This window comes from Protopterus annectens, chromosome 16.part0 (genome assembly GCF_019279795.1).
Source record: "Protopterus annectens isolate FY-2018-M chromosome 16.part0, PAN1.0, whole genome shotgun sequence".
NCBI classification, from domain to species: Eukaryota; Metazoa; Chordata; order Ceratodontiformes; family Protopteridae; genus Protopterus; species Protopterus annectens.
The window spans coordinates 43,518,208-43,539,238 of record NC_056750.1 but is presented as its reverse complement, the minus strand read 5'-3'; the positions used below and the strand labels follow the sequence as shown (position 1 = coordinate 43,539,238).

Sequence of the window (21,031 nt, the reverse complement as noted above, 5' to 3'; positions counted from 1 at the left end):
CAGCATTTTTTTTTCTTTCATTTCTACAACTTTATTATATCCTTTTTTCACCTGATATTCATTGTAGCCTCTACTTAAACATAGAGACAGTCTTTTTTATTTCAAACTCACATTCCTGTTGTTCGCTACATGACCTACTAATGCTAAGAAATTCCCCATAAGGTATAGATGCCATTGTATGGGGTGGATGGCAACTAGTTCCATGTGGTCTTGATGGTCAAACTTTCTATATATTTCCGTTCTCATTTTACTATTATCCTCACCTTCTATAGTAATATCCAGAAAATTAACTGTTTTACCCTTCTGCAGTCTGTCAAACTGAATTCCAAGTCTATTTTGTTGTAAACTCTCTACAAACTCCTCCACCTTTTCAAATCCCCCTTTACATATAAAAATTAGGTCATCAGTAAACCTATAATGTCTCTTTACATATTTTTTATAAAAATTGTTTCTATACATATAGGTACTGTCAAAGAAACCCATAAACAGGTTAGCATACATGGGGGCAAAAGCCGCCCCCATCACTGTACCCTGCATTTGTTTGTACAAAGAGCCATCAAATTCAAAAATATTATTACTAAGGCAGAATAAAGTACATTCTTTCATATAGTGGGTTCTAGGGCTATCGCCCAAAGAATATTCCATTACTTCCATGCCAAATGAATGTTGAATGTTTGTATAAAGCCTGACCACATCCAGAACCACAAAATACATATCTTTCTCCCACTTAACTTTTTTTTCACTTTGTCTATGAAATCAAAATAATCTTTTATATAAGAGGGTAGTTTCACTACCTCTTTAAGTAAATGTTGATGCAAAAAACATGCCAAATTATGGGTAAAATACCCGCATAACAAAACTATGGGTCACCCCTGAAGATCACTTAAACTTTTATGTATGTTTGGCATACAAAAAATGTGGCCATCGTACAATGTTTACTGTGAAATTTCTGCTGTAAATCAGTAGGTGTAAAGTACTTGAGTCTCACCCTCTATGCAGTAGCTCATCATATTCCTTTCGGGCTTTTCCATACTCCCCAGTTTCGACCTTCTTATACACATTTTCATTATCTAAATGTTCATTACACATGAGAGAAATGCATGAGCACACGTCCCCCCCTTATCTACCGGTTTAAAAACTATTTCAGCATTAGCACATTTGTCAAACTAGACCATTCCTCCTTACTCATATTATATTCTATCCCTTCTCTAAAAAACATGGAAAGTTCTATTTCCACAATGCCAATCAATACAAAATAAAATTATTGTACATTTTCATTTCTGATGGGGCATAAAATTACTCTTGCAAGCTATCCCTGTTGTATCAAGGGCACAATAGGCATTTGTGTCTGTATCTGATTCACACGAAAAAAAGCTATCTTCACTTGATGCAGTTTCATCATCAAACATTTCTACTTGATTATTAACTGTGCCATTTTTAAAAAAATCTAAAATGTGAAGTTTGCGAGTTAATTTAAAAGACGTCCCCCTTAATTTCATATAGCCTAGGTAAGGCCATTGGGACAACTTTAAGACCCCTATTTAACACTGCTTTATCAACTTAGCTAAATTTGCATTTTGATAAATTAATCACATAATCATTGTCATTATTATTAACAACACTATTTTCTTCACAATTAATAAGTCCATTTACCTCTTTTTGAACGGGAACCATTAGTTTGTTCCCTTTAAGAGTCCTATCCATACCATGTCCTTTTCTTATTCACATTCTGTAGGCATATTCTGTTCACGAAAAGTCCTGTAAAAATATTCCTCGTTATTCGCTTTTGTTAATGATCGCTAATTGGCATTCTCTTCTCCCTCCTCTTCAGTGGAAGATGCTGCACTTTCCGCCGAAAAGCGTAATTCTTCTTCTTCTTTCGGCTTTTTCTCAGTTAAGGGTCGCCACAGCAGATCACCTGTCCGCTCATGATTGGCAGTGGAGTTTGACGGTGTCGAGTTGCCAGCCCGGAGCCCAACCTTCCACAGAAGGCACACACATGCACGCACTCACACCCAGAGGCAATTTAGAGTGTCCAGTCCACCTACAGCATGTCTTTGGGATGTGGGAGGAAACTGGAGCACCCGGAGGAAACCCACACGACCACAGGGAGGACATACAGACTCCACACAGAAGGCACCCCAGCCAAGGATTGAACCAGAGAACCTCTTGCTGTGAGGCAGCAATGCTAACCGCTGCACCACAAGTGTAATTATGCTGCCATAAAGACTTGGAATCCTCTTCCTCATTAAACCTCACCCACTGATGTTTCAGCTTTTGGTTGGCGACTAAAATGAATGTCATTTTACATTCTTAACCCTGTGTAATTTGGTCTTCTTTCTCTCCACGATTTCCTTTTCAAAAGACACCAGTCTGTCATTCATGCTGTGCAAAAAAGATTCCAAAACTGAGCCAGTTGTTTCTTTTAAAATGTCCATACAGACTCTTTTGGTTTCCTCCTTCACTTTGTTCCTTTTGAGCGAATCCCTCTCAATGAGGACATTCACCCACTCTGTATTGCACCTGTGCGCTGCTGCCACCCAACGATCATGGATCACTTTTTCTTTCTCAAGGGTTAAATCAAATGGAGTGGAAGGATGTTTTACCACCCTCAGACCCCTGAGCCTAATATTCGGTTCCTGGCATCTCTTTAAACTTTGTAAGTTTAGAAATGTCGATGTTTCCTTGAATATAAGTTTCTCCATCTGCTCACACATCATCTGAATTTCAGGAGCTACTGACAGTTCCATTTTTTTTTACCAATGGAGGCAAAGGGGTTAGAAAAATGTTTCAATCTATATTCTTCCCACTTACTTAACACATTCATAGATGCATCTGGTCTAGTCACCACGGCATCTTCTACCCTTTCCAACCCCTCTCCACCATTTGTGGCTCCCAATTGTAATAAAAAGTTGTCCATAGTTTTTTGAGAAAAGTCCATACCTGTTTCTCAAAACAAATGGGGCAGTGTTGTAAATGACTCACTGGCCGCCTGATATTATATAAAACCACCAACAAACAATGCAGTCGTAAACCACTCCACACTAAAACCAGAGAGTCCAAATTTCGAAATAAAACACTGTTCTTTTTATTAGAACAGAAACACCATGGAAAATGCACAATAAACTCCTCAAGCGCCTCGGCTGCTATTAGCCTTTACAGAGTAATACCATTTCCTTTTATATAATGACACACGCCCTATTAAACAATTAATACAATTAAACACTTTAGTCTTAATGAAAAAAACAAACATCATAAAAAACACCTCCAATTGCATTCTTTATTAAGACCCTTGGGGTGGAGTGTGTTATATTTTAAAATAAAGATAGTTTCCTTTCTCTGTAAGTGGTATTTAATATCATCTGTTGTCAAATATTCATTCCTAAATTGTTCTAGCACCATTGCCTCTAAGCCTACAGGATCCCCTTCATGATACTTATTAAAATGTTCTGCCACTGGGCTAACCTGCCTATTATATGTCTCTTACATGATCTTTTATTCTAGTTGCAAAACTTCTGTTACTTTCACTCACATATAATTTTCCACAGGGACATCTTAATCCATATATTACTCTCACTCTTACAAAAATACTGTCCTTGTTCTTAAATTTTGTTTCCATTTATAATTGGAAAAGTCCTAACTACATATTTACAAGCTGAACATCCCTCGTAGGGGCATGTTCCTTTAAAATACACCACTGGCTCCTTTTATTTAGAGGTTTTTAAAATTCTCATGGACTAGAAAGTCCTTCATACTTCTTAATTTTTTATAGGAGAAGTTCACCTTTATATCTTTTAGAAAGGACTCTTCCCTTTTTAAAATGTCCAATAATATTTAATCAGGCTTTCCAATTTTTTCTGAAAACAATGTATATTTGAATACAAAATAAATATTTCTGTCCTCATCCCCACTGACCTGCACTTTGTATTTACTTGCTTTCCAGTAACCAAAATGTTTTTCTTTCATTTCTACAACTTTATTATATCCTTTTTTCACCTGATATTCATTGTAGCCTCTACTTAAACATAGAGACAGCCTTTTTTATTTCAAACTCACATTCCTGTTGATCGCTACATGACCTACTAATTCTAAGAAATTCCCCATAAGGTATAGATGCCATTGTATGGGGTGGATGACAACTAATTCCATGTGGTCTTGATGGTCAAACTTTCTATATATTTCCGTTCTCATTTTACTATTATCCTCACCTTCTATAGTAATATCCAGAAATTTAACTGTTTTACCCTTCTGCAGTCTGTCAAACTGAATCCAAATCTATTTTGATGAAAATTCTCTGCAAACTCCTCCACCTTTTCAAATCCCCCTTTACATATAAAAATTTTGAGAGTTTCAGATTGTTCAGAAGGATATTCTAAAAAGTTTTTCCATTAGAGATTTGTAACATCTATAAGTTCTGTAAAAGCAGAACCCTAGCAATTGAAAGCATTTTGCTGATTTGTCTAATGTCTTCCTTTTACTAATGAAGAATTAAGTGGAAATGAAAACAAATTTGCCTTTTTTTGTTTAGGTGTTTGGCATTTCAGTTGTGTTTTCTGTTTTGGAGAACAGGCACTCTTGTAGTTTGCGACCATGTTAGTAGAAGTGGAATCAGAAGTGTAATACTTTACATACCGAATGGCAACTCAACAGCTTGGAACAAAGACCCTTAGCAACAGTAAAACAGGAAAAAAATGCATAGTGTGAAGATAATAAAAATGTTTGTTTTAACTTGCAGCTTAGTGGACAGTCCTTGCCTGATTGGGGTTATCGGCAACTGGAGGTTGTTGGAGAGCAGATGTCAAAGGGTTACCACCAAAGCATGGCCTGGAATGTTGAGGAACACCGTTACGGGAAAAGTACATACAAATATATATTTTTTTTTGTTTTTCTGAGCATGCAAAGGAATTTTTTTTAGTAATTGTGTGGTTTATTTAATAGGCTTAATCACTACAAGAGATAAAGTTACACAAAAGAAGTTATCATGGTGCATAAAATTTGTAAGGGGAACTGATGCCATCCCTCAGTCTTTTGCTCTATGTACAGCTTGTTACTACAATGAGGGGGTGGGGGTTAAGGTGGTGCCAGCCCCCTTACAAAGTAGAAATAATTTTACTTTGTAAACAGCACTCCTAATTTAATGCCATACAGAGGGGTCCTTTAGACTGAAAACTTGAGTGGCTGTACTATAAAACCTGTGTTGTTCCTGTGAAACATATCAGATCACATTGTTTGAGTGCTTACTCTCAGGGGAGTTGCATGGCATTTCTACATTTTTTTGTCATGATATTCTAAAACATATATATTAAATTAAGATGTATTTCATGTAAGAATAATTTTCTGTTTGTCTTGTTCTTGTAAAGCACGTGAAAGAAATTTCCCTTTATTCTTTATTATTTTGTGGTCATTCTGTTCAGTACTGTAGATGGTCTCACTGAAAAGGGAAACTTTTGGCAATTCAGTTCAAACCAAGAACACTTATGTTGATTGGGAAAGTTACTGATCTGATGTTGTCCTTTTCATTCTTCCTCAACCAATGGGTTCAGAGCCAATCCTCAGAACTGACTCGGCCGCCTACTCCAGACTTTGGAGTCAGCTCTCAAGCTCCTCCCTGTACCCATAATGCCATATTCCATCCCCATTACCTCAGATATCATGCGCTGCCATCACAAACAGATGCAGGTTCCTCTCTCTGCATTTCTTATGGGCATAAAACCCCTAAACCAGATGCTCATAAGGAGTGTGTATATTGTCTTAGAGCCGGGCACTTGGACACTGCATGTACTTTATGTTCCACCTTCAATCCATGAGCCTTGGCTGATAGGTGAAACAAGTAGGTTTTGAAGGGTCTTCTTTCTGATACATCTTCTTCTGGGGCTCAACTCCCCCTCCAAAACTAGAAAATCTGCTCCAGTGGAGCACAGAAAATACTCCCAACTGAAGTCCCCTTCTTTGGAGCCGCAGTGTAAGAGCAGAAAAACTTTGAATCTGACATTGTCAGATCCATAGGCTTTGGATCCTTTTTCTGTAAGCTCTGTGGCACCGCCCTTGGATCCTAGGTCCTCTTATCTGAAACCTGGTTCTTCTCACAGGAGTCTTACTCTGGAATATGTGATAAAGCCTATATAGTCTACCCTGCATTCTCCATTGCTTCAGACACCAAAGAAACATTCCAGGCCACCATCCACTACTTCCTCTAGGTCCTCCAGAAGTTTATCAGAAGCGGAAATGGATAGGATAGGTTAGGATAGGATGATGCAAATATTTCTCAGATGCAAATGGGGGTCTTACCACCGCTGTCTACTACTAGAACCATGAGTCTGCCTATGGTGTCCAAACCTATTTTATCTCCTCCGATCCATCCAGTGGTTTCAGAGTCCTGGATCAGAAATGCCCAAGAGGTGTAGCATCTGATTCAAAGAAAATATCTTCTTTGACTCCAAAAATATCACTGACTAGTTCCACGCTGATACCCTCGAATCAAAATGGGTCCGGGAGCAGAAGCATCAGTGTTGGATCTGAGGGGTCGGGATTGACTGTGATGTTGGATCTATCACTCCACCCACTGAGCCTCGGCCATGGATAGTTCATGTTTGGCTCCATCCTCAAGGCACGGATCCATGAGTTTCAGCTCCAAGATGGTTGGTTGGAGCCTGTCCAGGTCTGTCAGTCTTTGAGACTGTGGGAAAGGGTTTTGTCTCTCTCCAGAGAACTGCCTTCTCATTTTTAGGATCCAGCCCCCATCCCCTCATCAGCTGTGAGTCAGTCAGACCTACTCCACAGGGGCAACTAGTTCCAATAAGTGTCCAATCAGTTCCAATAGAGCAGCATCCCCTCTCTTCCGACACCTCCCTTGAGCATCCCACAGAGGAGGTGCACTGGAAAAGAATGTGCAAAAGGAGACAGATTGACTCCCCGAGGAGTCACTCAGAGGATACTGATTTTGATGGAGAAGTGTAACCCATATCACCACCAGAAGACATCTCCTTTGGAGACATTTTAGAAATTATCAAACAAAAGGGTGGCTGGTCTTTCAAAAACCCCTTTCCAGAAGAATTGGTATTTTTAGAAGCTTTTGGTTCTGTCCCATCTACATCTTGGGTTACCCCTGGTTGGATAAACTTATTAATTTGGTCTCCCACCAGGCTTGGAAGGAACTGGATACCACTGAACAAAAAAGAGCTTACAGAGCAGAACTGTTCTGTCCGTCCACCAAACAGGCAGTCTAGGGTGCTGGACTGATTAAAAAAGTGAGTGTCTGCCTTGGCAGCCTTTGCACTGAGATCTCATTTACCTGTCGCACTTCACAAGACTTCAGAGCGATTTGACCAAAAAGCTTTCAAATTCTCTCCCAGAGTCCTTGTCCATAGAGGATTTCAAATGAACATCCTCACAACTGGCCACTCTTTTGTCTATCTCAAATCCTTCAATGAGGTTGATCTCTCACACAGTTGAAGCAACTTCATAAGTGCCTGGTTCAGGCATTGCCCTTGGGAGACATGCCTGGATGCAGCTTTTGCAACTTTGTGGAACCTTTTAAGTGTTTTATGAACTCCCATTCGATGGCACATCCTTATTTGGTCTGTCAGTAAAAGAGATGCTTACCTACAGTGAACAAGATGGGGAGACTCTGTCTGCCATGATAATCAAGTTATTTACCCCTCAATGGACCTCTTCCAGAAATCAGAGAGGTGGTAAGAAAATGGTTCTGAAAATCTCAGGGACCTTTCCAAGATCTGCATGGGAGTCAATTCCTCCAGAGACAGAGGAGGAAATTATAATGTGAGACATCGCCCTAGAGCCAGAGGAGGCCCACAGAACCAGAGGTTCTAGGATTCTTTTCTGGACAGACCCTTTCAGTGCTCCTGAAGTGCTGCCCAACTTTCCAACTGTGGAGGTAGTCAGGGGACAATTATCCCTCCAACCAGAAGCCTGAGCAAATATAAAAAGATTTCAGAAACAGCATTGAGCAGTTAGCAGTTGCGGAAACTGAATGCTCCAATGGTTTGGTTAATACACAGTACAATAATGTTTCCTCTGTCTTTCAAACTGCTGCTAGCTCTAGTTTTTTGGATTCAGTGTTGAAACCATGTGATGAAGGTGTATTATCTGAATTTATTGGTGTCTCTATGGAAGAGATGCTGAATATGGAAGATGTTAATGTGTCTGTTAGTAATGGTGTAAGGAGGGGCTTAGGACAAACAGTCAATTTGAGAATTGATGGCTGTAGTGAAAATATGCAACCTGATGTAAATAATATGGATGTTAGTGTATGTGATCTTATTGGTAAATTTGAAAATGTTTATAGTAACAACACACATATCCAGTCCCTACCTCTTTGTGAATGTTATGGGGACAGCAGTATGAATGGGAAAGTTATGAGTGATATCAATAAGGGTAACAGTGAACTAGCTATGTCTCAGGATGGACATCAGGATGATTTTAATATATCCTGTGAGCTCATCAGCACCACTGATATTTGTAATGTTGAAAACGAAATGGAACTTAATGTTGGTACCACTGCCAACAATGGTTTAAATGTGATTAATCTTTCTGACCTTCCCTTGTCTGAAGAAATGCTAAGTGTTTTTTTCTAAAGGTACAAAATTTGTACCTACTAGAATACCGTCCATTTCAGACATTCTTTTTGATGTAAAAGCCTTTATTCGTAAATTAAATCTGAGGGTTTATTTTTATGAAAAGGATAAAAGTATAAATAAGGCAGATGGTCTTTTGGATGAAACCCTTTTAAACATAAGTACATATGAGTATGAAGGTTTGGAATTGGATGTACATGGGAATGAAAATGAGAATATTCATGAGCTTTCTATGGAATCTAACATGGAAGGGGTTTTTGGAGGTGGATATGGTCACTTAGAAGTTCCCCATTTCCCAGGTGACAGTAACTTTATGCCTCCTAAGAAATCTTTGGCAATAAATGCCTTTGAACATGTCATTATGGCCAAGTTGGAATCGGCACATAAAGCTTTTTGTATGCGTAAAAAGATCTTTAATTTAAGTAAAAGTGAATGGTTGGCCCTTAAAAGATTTAGGATGGAATTGGATAAAGTTGTTGTCAAACTGGCGGATAAGGGGGGCAATTGGGTGATTATGAATAGTGAAAATTATGACAATATAATTAATAATTTACTATTGGATGACACCTACCAAAAGTTAGATAGTAACCCTCTTAATTCTTATTCTAGTGCACTTAGTGAGCTACTGGAGCGAGGTGAAAGACTGGGATTTTTCACTGGGAAAGATGTAAAAAGTTTGATTATGAGGGAACCACGACACCCTTACATGTATATAATTCCTAAGATTCATAAAAATATTACCAATCCTCCAGGTAGACCTATTATTTCAGGGATTGGGTCTTTTGTTGAGAGGGTTAATATTTTCTTGGACCATCATTTAAAGAAATTTCTGCCTAAGGTTCAATCTCATGTTAAGAATACTCAGGATGTTTGTTTGGCTTTAAAGGGACTCAAATGGGAAGAGAATTATTATTGGGCCAGTGTTGATGTTGTATCACTTTATACCAACATTAAGACCAGATGGGGCTTGGAAGCAGTGTACAAAATGATGGGAGAAGGGCCATACACTAGATTTATATTAAGTTTGCTTGAGTTTAGTTTAACACATAATTACTTCACGTGGAAAAAAGAATATTTTTTGCAGACAAAAGGAACAGCCATGGGTGCTGCTTTTGCTCCCAGTTATGCAGTGATCTATATGGGAGAGTTTGAAAAGGAATTTATGTTTCAGAATACATTTTTTGTTAATAATGTTGTTTTTTTTAAACACTATATTGATGATTTGATTTTTGTGTGCAAAGGAGATATGAGTCTCTTTGATGAATTTATGGTGAGTTTAAACAATAACCACCATGGTTTAAAATTTGTGGCACACGTATCTGAATTTCGAATTCCTTTTCTTGATGTAGAATTTTATGTGGGGGTAAATGGTTTAGTTGAGCATAAAACATATAGAAAACCCACTTCAGTAAATAATTTTCTACATGCCAGCAGCATGCACCCAGCACATTTGATTAAGGCTATACCGGAAGGAGAATTTAAAAGGAATTTAAGGAATACCTCAAACAAAAATCTATGGGAGGAGGTGTGTGATGAAATTTTGGATAGATTATATTCACGTGGATACGAGCATGACAAGCTTCAATCTATAAAACACAGATTGTGTAAAAATAAAATTTTTGGGAGAAGAGGGCATAAGCATGCATCTGAGTTTGAAAATGCGTCAGAGTTAAATAAGTTGTTTTTTGTATCTAAGTATTCGAACTTTTCTAGCATTATGGAAAAAATTATTAGAGATTTGTGGCCTGTGGTGAGTGAAGATCTTGTAATAGGTCACCTTTTTCCCAAACACATCACCTTTTCCTATAAAAGGTATCCTAATTTAAAAGAGATTTTGAATAGGAAAGTTGAAGTTAAAATAGATGATAAGATAGGGATGTATAGCTGTGGGAGATGTTCTGTCTGCAATAAAATTAATAATATGCACGGGGTGAAAATAAATGGAAAGAGGTACACTGCTTTTGAAAGGTTTGATTGTAGGTCAACAGGTGTTGTATACATATTAGGTTGTGATTGTGTTCCAGCAAAATGGTATATTGGGCAAACTACTAGACAAATTAAGATTCGTATTTTGGAACACCTGGGTGACATAAGGAGGGGTAATCTAGAGAGCCCTGTAGCTGCACATTTTTGTAGCACACATAATGGTGAGAATGATAGTTTTAGGTTTAGTGTTCTAGCCAGGCCCCGTTTTAGTAAAGGAAATTACAAAGCAGCATTAAGTAAGTTAGAACAGAGGATGATCATTGAGTATCATACTTTATTCCCTAATGGAATGAATTTGGAAATTTAAAATGAAATTTAACTTATATTTGTGATGTAATACATGTTTAGAATGAAGTTTTGTAATATTGATAAGTTAAAATGAGTAATAGGTTGTTACATTTATACACAATGTTTAAATGTTAAGAATTAATTGTTTAAGGAAATTTATCTAATTAAATTTGGAGTGTTTAGTTTATTTATATTTATATATTGTGTAACTAATATTTAGAAATTTTTGTAAGTGAAGAAAAAAAAGGAAAAAAATGAATTTTAAATTGTCAAATAATGGAAATGTTTCTTTCCTTGGAATAGGTTTCAGTGGTGAATGAGTTAAATGTTTGACATTATGTTGTTTAATTAATTTAATTATGCCTAATTAACCAATTAATGCATATATAAAAGAAGTCTGAAAATGTTAAAGTATGTCCCATTGAAGGCGAACAGCCGAGGTACCAGGATGGAAGGAATAAAGATGGATGTCAGCTACTTCTATGTCTTCCTTTGAATTTCGTGGTGTTTATGTTTCTGAAATTTGAGGTTTGCTTTTTGGAGGTGTATTGTTTCTGAAAACAAATATAAAAAGATACCTGGGTACTAAAATTCGTATCCAGAGGTTATTTCATTCCATTTTTCCAAACAGCTTCACAAAAAGAAGAAACTTACTGTGATGACCATGCTCTGGCCCAGCAATCAAGGAGCCTCAATCCTCACCACTAACACCAGGGAGGTCGTCTCCTAGAAGACAGGAAAGGATAACTAATACACATAGTAAAGTACAATTTCCCTTAAATGCACACAGAGATCACAGTCTTTCTGGGGCTGGTTGCTCCCTTGCTCACCAGGTCCCCAATAAGACTCCCCACTGGCACAGATATAGGGTCTAGGTCTCAGCCTAGCTGGCCAAGCTAAAACCTCCAGTACCTTTTCTGTCTAACCAGTGCTTTGTGTCCCTGCCCAAGTAGTTGACACAACACACACACACTTTGAGATAAGTATTTATACAACTTCACAGACACTCCTGAGAAAGGCTGACACAGATTCTCCAGCTGTGCCCCTTTACTGAGACCACAGACCACATGGTAGTAATCCCTGCCACCACCCAGCTAATAATATCAGCTACTAAAAGGCCCTTAAAAGGGTGTCCAATTATTACTGTGCAATATTATTATCCAGTGGTAATGTGACTTTTCAGTCCTGGCTTATTGGAAGAGGTTAGACAGTAAACTCTGTAAATATTTAATGTATTCTAAAGCATAATTTATCTCTACATAAACCAGCCACAGGTAGAAGGTTTTAAAAATATTTAATAATAAATAATTAAAACACAAGACAAAACTACTACACCACAGAGATATCTAAGAGTTCAGAGATCACAAAGAAACTTAAAATAATGCAGTAGGATAGGTCTGATTTCAAAGGAAAATACCTAATTAATCTTTACTAGCTTTAACCATTCCTACAAGAAATCCCAATGCTAAAACTTACATGTGAGCATAAGGCAGAGTGCTGATAAGTTGGATATCAAGATCAAAATGCTCTCAGTCTGTTGTGAGAAATAGTATTTAAACATTACTAACAAACATGTTTTTAAGGCCCTCCCAAATTGCATAATTTTTTACACTTAGTCTGGAGTTCTTAGGCCACAAACTGCATTATTTAGCAATCTATCACCAGCTCAGAAACTCACAACAATATAAGTCATTTCACATGTATACTCTAACAGAAACCAGAGCAATAAAGCACATTCCACATCTAAATTCTGGTCATAAACTTTAGCCTTAAAACAATGGGCATGAAACCTTCATCCAGACTCACTGGAGCCGAATTCTAACATGAAAGGGTCACGGCATGCTTCACTGGGCCAGTAGAGTGCAGTGTTTTCACATATTTTGCAGTTCCACATTTCACAGTATTCTTTTACACTCAAGAAAACATGCCTGTATTTTACATTTATTTACAAATGCCAGAATTATATATCAAATTCTATTTGACTAGGCTGGCAGCCTTCTCCCATCTCTCCCCAATCATCACATCTCTTCCCTCCCGGGGAACTCAAGCAAGTTTTTCAAGTGCCCCTTGAGAAACATCGCTTGAAAGTGTCAGGTCTATCTGGGTATACCTCACCCCCTTCCCTGTCTTGAGAGCCCATCTACATTGGCATTGCTGCTCCCACTATGGTGCTGCACTGACATATATGCTTGCAACCCCAGATCTATCTTAGCAACTTGGTATTTTGCTGACTGGCTCTGTTTAACCATGTTAGAGGGTTGTGATCTGTCATCACAGTGAATTTTCTTCCATACAGATAAAGCTGAAGTTTTTCTAGTGCTCACGCTATGGCTAGACATTCCTTTTCTACCGCTGCATAGCATTCCTCCCTGGATTGGAGCCTACAACTGAGATAAACCACTGGATGCTCTTCTCCCTCTGAAGAGATCTGGCTAAGTACAGCCCCCCCACCCCATACTTTGAAGCATCCACCTGCACAACAAAGTATTTGCTGTAGTCTGGACTGGCTAACACAGGGGTCCTTCCAAAGCTTCATTAACCTTCTGAAATGCCTGCTCACATACTGGGGTCCACACTACCTTATCTGGCCTGTTCTTCTTTGTCAGGTCTGTGAGGGGAGCAGCTATGGTACTATAATTGGGAACAAATTTTCTGTAGTACCCTGCTATCCCGAAGAATGCCTTCACTTGCTTTTTGGTAATACGTGCAGGCCATGCCTGAATGGCTTCCACTGTGGCAGGTTCTGGCCTTATCTTACCACTCCCCACTCTATGTCCTAGGTAGGAGACCTCTGCCATACCCACCTGACATTTGCTCGGCTTAATGGTCAACCCTGCCCTCTGTAGTCTGCCCAGCACCTCCCTGACATGCTGAAGGTTCTCTTGCCAGGAATGGCTATAGATAGCAATATCATCCATATAAGCAAGGGCAAACCCTCCTGCTCCTGCTAGGATATGATCTACCAGCCTCTGGAAAGTCGCTGGAACATTCTTCATCCCAAAGGGCATCTTTGTGAACTCATACAAGCCAAAAGGAGTCAGAAAGGCTGACTTCTCTGTAGCACTGGGAGTCAAGGGCACCTGCCAGTAACTCTTGGTAAGATCAATGGTTGTAAGATACTTAGCCCCACCCAGCTGCTCTAGGGCCTCATCGTTCCTAGGCATGGGGTAAGCATCTGCCTCTGTGTGACTATTTAATTTCCTGTAATCCACACAGAACATGGTGCTGCCATCCTTCTTTGGCACTAGTACCACTGGGGAGACCCAGGGACTGTTGGACTCCTGAATCACCCCTAGTTCCAACATCTCCTGTACCTCCTTCCTCAGAGTCTGTTTGACTCTCTCAGGCACCCTATAAGGGACCTGCCTGATAGGCCTTTGGGGTCCTGTATCCACCTGGTGCTGCACCAGGTGGGTGCTCCCTTGGTTTCCCAGTGAACATGCCCCCAAACTTCTGCAACACTGCTCGGAATTCTCAAACCTGGGTAGGAGATAGCTGCTGGGACATTGCTACCCCTTCCACCGAGGTGCCAGCCCAAGCCTCACTGAGGAGATCAGTCACAAGATCGCTCTCAGACTCCTCCTGCAATCCACTGCAAATGCTCAGCTCAAGGGCCCTCCTTATAATGGTAAGGTTTCATCATGTTAACATGGTACAATTTGTGCCCCTGCCATCTGCCTAGCACTTCCACCATGTAGTTACCATCACTTACCTTTCTTACCACCATGTAGGGTCCCTGCAAGCTGCCTGCAACTTGTGTCTGACAGGAATGAGAACCATCATCTGCTGCCCTACAGCGCTCGAGCATTCCTGTCATACCACACCTTTTTCTGTTGTTGGGCTTCTGCCAGGTTCTCATGGGCCAGGCCCATGAGTTCCCTGAGCCTTGTCCTGAGGTTCAGGACATATGCCACAACAGACTCCTTGTGAGACTCACACTCACCTTCCCACTCATCTCAAATTAAATCTAGAGGTCCCCTCACCCTATGCCCATAGAGCAACTCAAAGGGTGAAAAACCTGTGGTTTCCTGGGGAACCTCTCTGTAAGCAAACAACAGATGGGGCAAATATTTGTCTCACTCCCTCTTAAACTGATCTGCAAATGCCCATAGCATGGACGTGATTGTAGAGTTTAACCTCTCAACAAGACCATTAGTCTGGGGATGGTAGTGGGTGGTCTTCATGTGCTTCACCTCACAGGACTTCCACAGACAAGCCAGCAGGTCTGACATAAAATTGGCACCTCTGTCAGACAGTATTTCCTTTGGGAAACATATCCTGCTGAAAATCTCTAGCAAAGCATTTGCCACTTTCTCTGCCTCAATGGAAGACAAAGCCACTGCCTCAGGGTATCTTATAGCATAATCTACAATCACTAGATATACTTTTTCCGTGTGGAACTTGGGGTACTCAGAGAACCCGCAATATCCATAGCTACCCTCTAAAATGGCTCCTCAATCACAGGCAAAGGCATCAAAGGAGCTCTCACCTTGTCTCCCACCTTGCCTACCTTTTGGCACTGCTCACAGGTCCTGCAGTACCCTGTTACATCTCTGGAAATTCCAGGCCAGTAGAAGTTTTGCATAATATGCCTCTTTGTATGTTTTTTGCCCACATGACCTGCAAAGGGATTATCATGGGCTATGGCTAGAAGCACCAGACAATAAGCTCTAGGCACTACCAACTGCTGTACAGTAACCCTTTGTTCCAGTATACATATTCCCCCTTCCCTTGAGAATCAGGTGCCTCCCTAGCTACCTGCCTCAGGCCTTGCAGTGTAGGGTCTGAGAGCTGAGTCTGTCTCAAGTCTGTCCTTGTAACCCTTCCCAGCTCCCCTTCCACAGGATGTCTGGCATCCTCTGACAGCGGTGCCTCACTGTCAGCCTGGGTACTACTACTCACCTCTACCTTTGCAGTCACTCTGTTCAAGGGACCATCAGTACCCACAAGCATCTGTGGCTCACCTTCAATCTCACTGCTACAGCATAGCTCACTCCCTGAAGTAACCACCTCAGCAGTCCTGGCTGCAAGTATGCAGTCTGTCTGGGTCTCCCTCAGGCTACCAGACCCACATGCTTGTCTCCTAGCCTCACTGCATGTAACTGCATAAATACATAGTACTGCCTCATCCAAATCCTTCCCTCTCAGGACATGTGCAGGATGGTAGTTGCATACCCCTGTTGTCTCAAGACAACCTACTATTGGCATTTTGTCTTTACCACGTAGTGGCTCCCTCACCTTTGGTTCCCCACCTTGCCTCCGTGGACACCTGTATGCCACATGGCCCCACTGGTTGCATTCAATACATTTCACCCTAGGTCCTGGATATATAACTGGACTAGTGGCTTCCCCTGCTACTGGTGGATTCTGTTGGGGCAGTCTGTGCTGCCCACCATGGGTTCCTTTAGTCCCATGAGCAGTACTGGGGGTCCCTTTCCTGTGCAAGCCTGACCTGCTTGCTAGGTATAGGTCTCCCTTCTTCCCCAACTCCTCTGAAGTAGCACACTGTCTATCAGCTAACCAGATCCTCATGTCCTCAGGCAAAGTGCTAAGGACTTGTTCCCTTACCAGAAGGTCTGCCAGCCCTTCAAAAGTGGTGATCTGACATCCACTCACCCAGCTATGAAAATAAGTACTCAGTTCAGCAACATATTCACATACATTTTCATCTGCCTTGCATCTATGCTCACAAAACCTTTTCCTATACATTTCAGGTGTTAGCTTAAAACATTCCAACAAGTGTCTTTTTACAACAGTATAATCAAAACAGTCAGTCTCATGCATTTTTGCTAAAGAAGTTACAGCTTTACCATGGAGTAAGGGGGTCAGAAACCGTACCCAGAGCTCAAGGTTAACTTCATACTGTTTACATACCGGCTCAAATATATGAATGAAGCTATTAAAATTATCTCCCTCTTTAAACTGTGGAAGAAATTTACTGACCTTTTGTGCTTCTGGGGTCCGGTTACTCCCTTCCCCATTACCTCCATGACTCTGGCGAAGAGTCAGCATTTCCCTCTCATGCCTCCTCTGCCATTCATTTTCTTCAGCGTGTAGACTCCTCATTTTCTCGGTTGCTTCTAGTTCCATATACCTGGCCTTCAACTCAAGTCTCTTTAGCTCCAGCTGGATTTTTAAGTTCACTGCAGAAAGGTTGAGCTGTCCATTCTCTGAGGATATTGTATCTCCACTGTCAGTCTGATTTTCCTCCAGGCTGCTGTTTTCTGATGCAGCTGTAACCAAGGCTGCAATCAGGTCTGCTTTAGTCAGGTTTCCAGGCACCAGTCCCCTAGCCTGGCACATCTCCACCAGCTGGCTCCTTGTCAGCTTTCCATACTCTTCTTCTGACATGCTGCCTGCTCACCCTGACTAACACTAAGCTAACAAAAGAAATGAAACAGTTGTAATCTGAACTTGTATACACTGAGTGGCTGTTTTAGAATACAAAACACTTTTAGAGATCACTGTACATAAGCTACAGGAATTCGCTCTACCCACACCACTTCAAGCCAATTAGTCTGTGAAGTAGATCCCACCACTGCCAAACACTTGTGACGACCGTGCTCTGGCCCAGCAATCAAGGAGCCTCAATCCTCACCACTAACACCAGGGAGGTCGTCTCCTAGAAGAGGAAAGGATAACTAATACACACAGTAAAGTACAATTTCCCTTAAGTGCACACAGAGATCACAGTCAGTCTGGGGCTGGTTGCTCCCTTGCTCACCAGGTCCCCAATAAGACTCCCTACTGGCACAGCTATAGGGTCTAGGTCTCAGCCTAGCTGGGCAAGCTAAAACCTCCAGTACCCTCTTTGCCCAACCAGTGCTTCGTGTCCCTGCCCAAGTAACTAACACAACACACACACACTTTGAGATAAGTATTTATATAACTTCACAGACACTCCTGGGAAAGGCTGACACAAATGCTCCAGCTGTGCCCCTTTACCCAGACCATACTGTAGTAATCCTGCCACCACCCAGCTAATAATATCAGCTACTAAAAGGCCCTTAAAAGGGTGTCCAATTATTACTGTGCAATATTATTATCCAAAGGTAATGTGACTATTCAGTCTAGGCTTATTGGAAGGGCTTAGACAGTAAACTCTATAAATGTATAATGTACTCCAAAGCATAATTTATCTCTACATAAACCAGCCACAGGTAGAATGTTTTAAAAATATTTAATAATAATTACAACACAAGACAAAACTACTACACCACAGAGATATCTAAGAGTTCAGAGGTCACACAGAAACTTAAAATAATACAGTAGGGCAGGTCTTATTTCAAAGAAAAATACCTAATTAATCTTTACTAGTTTAACTATTCCTGCAATAAATCACAGTGCTAAAACTTACATGTGAACATAAGGCAGAGTGCTGATAAGTTGGATATCAAGATCAAAATGCTCTGTCTGTTGTGAGAAATAGTATTTAAATATTACTAGCAAACATATCTCTAAGGCCCTCCCAAATTGCATCATTTTTGACACTTAGCCTGGAGTTCTCAGGCCACAAACTGCATTATTTAGCAATCTAACACCTGCTCAGAAACTTACAACAATATAAGTCATTTCAAATGTATACTCTAACAGAAACCAGAGCAATAATGCACATTCCACATCTAAATTCTGGTCATAAACTTTAGCCTTAAAACAATGGGCATGAAACTTTCATCTAGAGTCACTGGAGCCAAATTCTAACATGAAAGGGTCACAACATGCTTCACTGGGCCAGTAGAGTGCAATGTTGTCACATATTTTGCAGTTCTACATTTCACAGTATTCTTTTACTCTCAAGAAAACATGCCTGTATTTTACATTTATTTACAAATGCCAGAATTATATATCAAATTCTATTTGACTAGGCTGGCAGCCTTCGCCCATCTCTCCTCAATCGTCACACTTACCAACAAGGACAGTTGGATCTGCTCAGTAAATCTTCAGGATTCATGTTATCTTATCAAAAAAGTCATGTGCTCCCAAAGACACTTGCACTTTCAGATGGGAGCCAGTCCTGACCAGTTCAGATCTCTGCCCTTTGGACTCACAACAGCCCCCAGAGTGTTTACCAAATGTATGGCAGTGGTAACTGCTCACCTGAGATTCATAGGATTCCATATCTGGATGACTGGCTGCTCACCATCCCTTGCAGTCATCTATTTCTATATTCCTGGGACTGTTTGCTCCAGATTTGCCAGTCATTGGGGATAACAGTAAACTATACCAATTCAAACCTAACACCGGTCCAGAGCCTGGAGTTTATTGGTATACTTCTGACACAACACAGGTAGCATCACTACCACTTCATCACATATCCACTGTCAAAAACCAGGTTAATTTACTTATTTTCCATCCATCTCCTCCAGCAAGACTGGTCCTTCAAACACTAGGTTCCATGGCAGTAGCCATTGTATTACTTCCCTTGACATGTTTCTTTATGTGTGTTCTTCAATGGACTCTAGCAGCTCAGTGGTCCATTCTTCATCAACCCCTATCCTTTCCAGTCAAGCTTACTCCAATTTGTAAACCATACATTCACTGGTGGATTCAGTCGAATGACATTCATCTAGGCTGTCCTTTTATTCTGTCGTCTTCATTGGCCACAGTGACCTCGGACACTTTCACAACTGGGGTGGGGGAGCATTTCCTAGTAAGGATGTTCCAAGGCATGTAGTCCCCCCAAGAGACCAGTCTGCATATCGATGTACTAGAAGTGAGAGCAGTCCTACTTGTGCTGCAGGCATTTCAAGATACTCTTCCTCAGGGAACTATTTCATTTCAGACCAACAACATGTCGGTGGTCTGGTACATCAAAAAACAATGAGGAACCCAATAGTATCCCCTCTGCAGAGAGGACATGGGAGTATGGGAATGGGCGATCTTCTCAAACTGCTTTCTAATTGCAGTGCAGATTCCGGGGAAAACCAGTATGTTATCAGACAAATTAAGCAGATCCTTTCTGTTGCCTCATGAGTGGTCTCAATCAGTCTGTAGTGGAAAGGATTTTCCGTCATTGGGGCCAGCCTTGCTGTGACCTCTTTACATCCTTCTACAATAACATGTGCAGCAGGAACTTTGCCCTTATTCTCCAGGGAGAGTCACTGAGAGATGCTGTAGTCCACATTTGCCCCTCTGGTGTCCTTTACACTTATCCTCCTCTTCCTTTGATTCCCAAATTTCTGCAGAACGTGGCTGTAGTCCACATTTGCCCCTCTGGTGTCCTTTACACTTATCCTCCTCTTCCTTTGATTCCCAAATTTCTGCAGAACGTAAGTCAGCTGAAGAGCTCAATCATCCTCATTGCCCTCTTCAGGCCTCAGTAGGTATGGTTCCCCTTCCTATGGTTTCACCTTTTTGTTATCCTTCATGGATACTGGAGTCCTCTCCGGATCTTCTCTGTCACCCATCAGGGATCCAACATCCCAATATCCAGGCTGCCAAACTAACCACATGGTTTCTACACTTCCAGTAATGGTTAGACAGCCCAGGCTTTCTTCTCCTGTATGTACTATTATTTTGGCTTCACAAAAAAGAGTCTACTAAGAAAGTTTACAAGAGCAAGTGGAAAAGATTCTTTCTTTCTGCGTTAAATAATGATCCTGACCCTTTATCTGCTCCAGTTTCTGCAGTACTTGAATTTTTAGCTACTCTTTTTAAAGAAGGAGCTAGTTTCTCTACCATTAAACTACAATTAGCAGTTATTTCTAATTTCCACACAGGAGTCAAAACTTATTCCTTGGCTTCATCCAAATTATGCAAAGCATTCCTAAGGGATATTTTTCTCCTCAGACCTCCCATAAAGTATCCTTTACCTCCCAGGGATCTCACACTTTGCACTACAAGGTCTAACTCAGAAACCTTTTGAACCTTCAGCTAAAACTGATTTTAAATTATTTTAATGGAAAACAGTCTTCTTAGTAGCTATTACTTCTGCAAAGAAGGATATCTGAATTCCAGGCTCTCTCCTCAAAACCCCTTCACAGCATTTTCCATAAAGATAGGGTTACCTTACAGACAAAGCTCTTCTTTTTACCCAAAGTGGCCTCTGAAAATAACATTAATCTGTTCATTTACCAGTCTTCTTTCTTCTTCAGATAAAGGAGAAGAGTACGTGCTTCATCTCCTGGATGTGCACAGAGAACTATGTTTTCATCTTCACAGGA

The 21,031-nt window shown here is 40.6% G+C and overlaps 1 protein-coding gene across 3 annotated transcripts in view; it reads left to right on the top strand.

Moving 5' to 3' along the window:
* POMT1 (protein O-mannosyltransferase 1) overlaps positions 1–21,031 on the top strand; it is a 1,532,857-nt gene that overhangs the window by 1,155,348 nt on the left and 356,478 nt on the right. For all 3 annotated transcript variants that reach the window (XM_044058401.1, XM_044058399.1, XM_044058400.1), the window contains one exon: positions 4,736–4,856. In XM_044058401.1, coding sequence (XP_043914336.1) covers positions 4,736–4,856 — 121 coding nt within the window. The remainder of the gene's footprint in view (positions 1–4,735; positions 4,857–21,031) is intronic.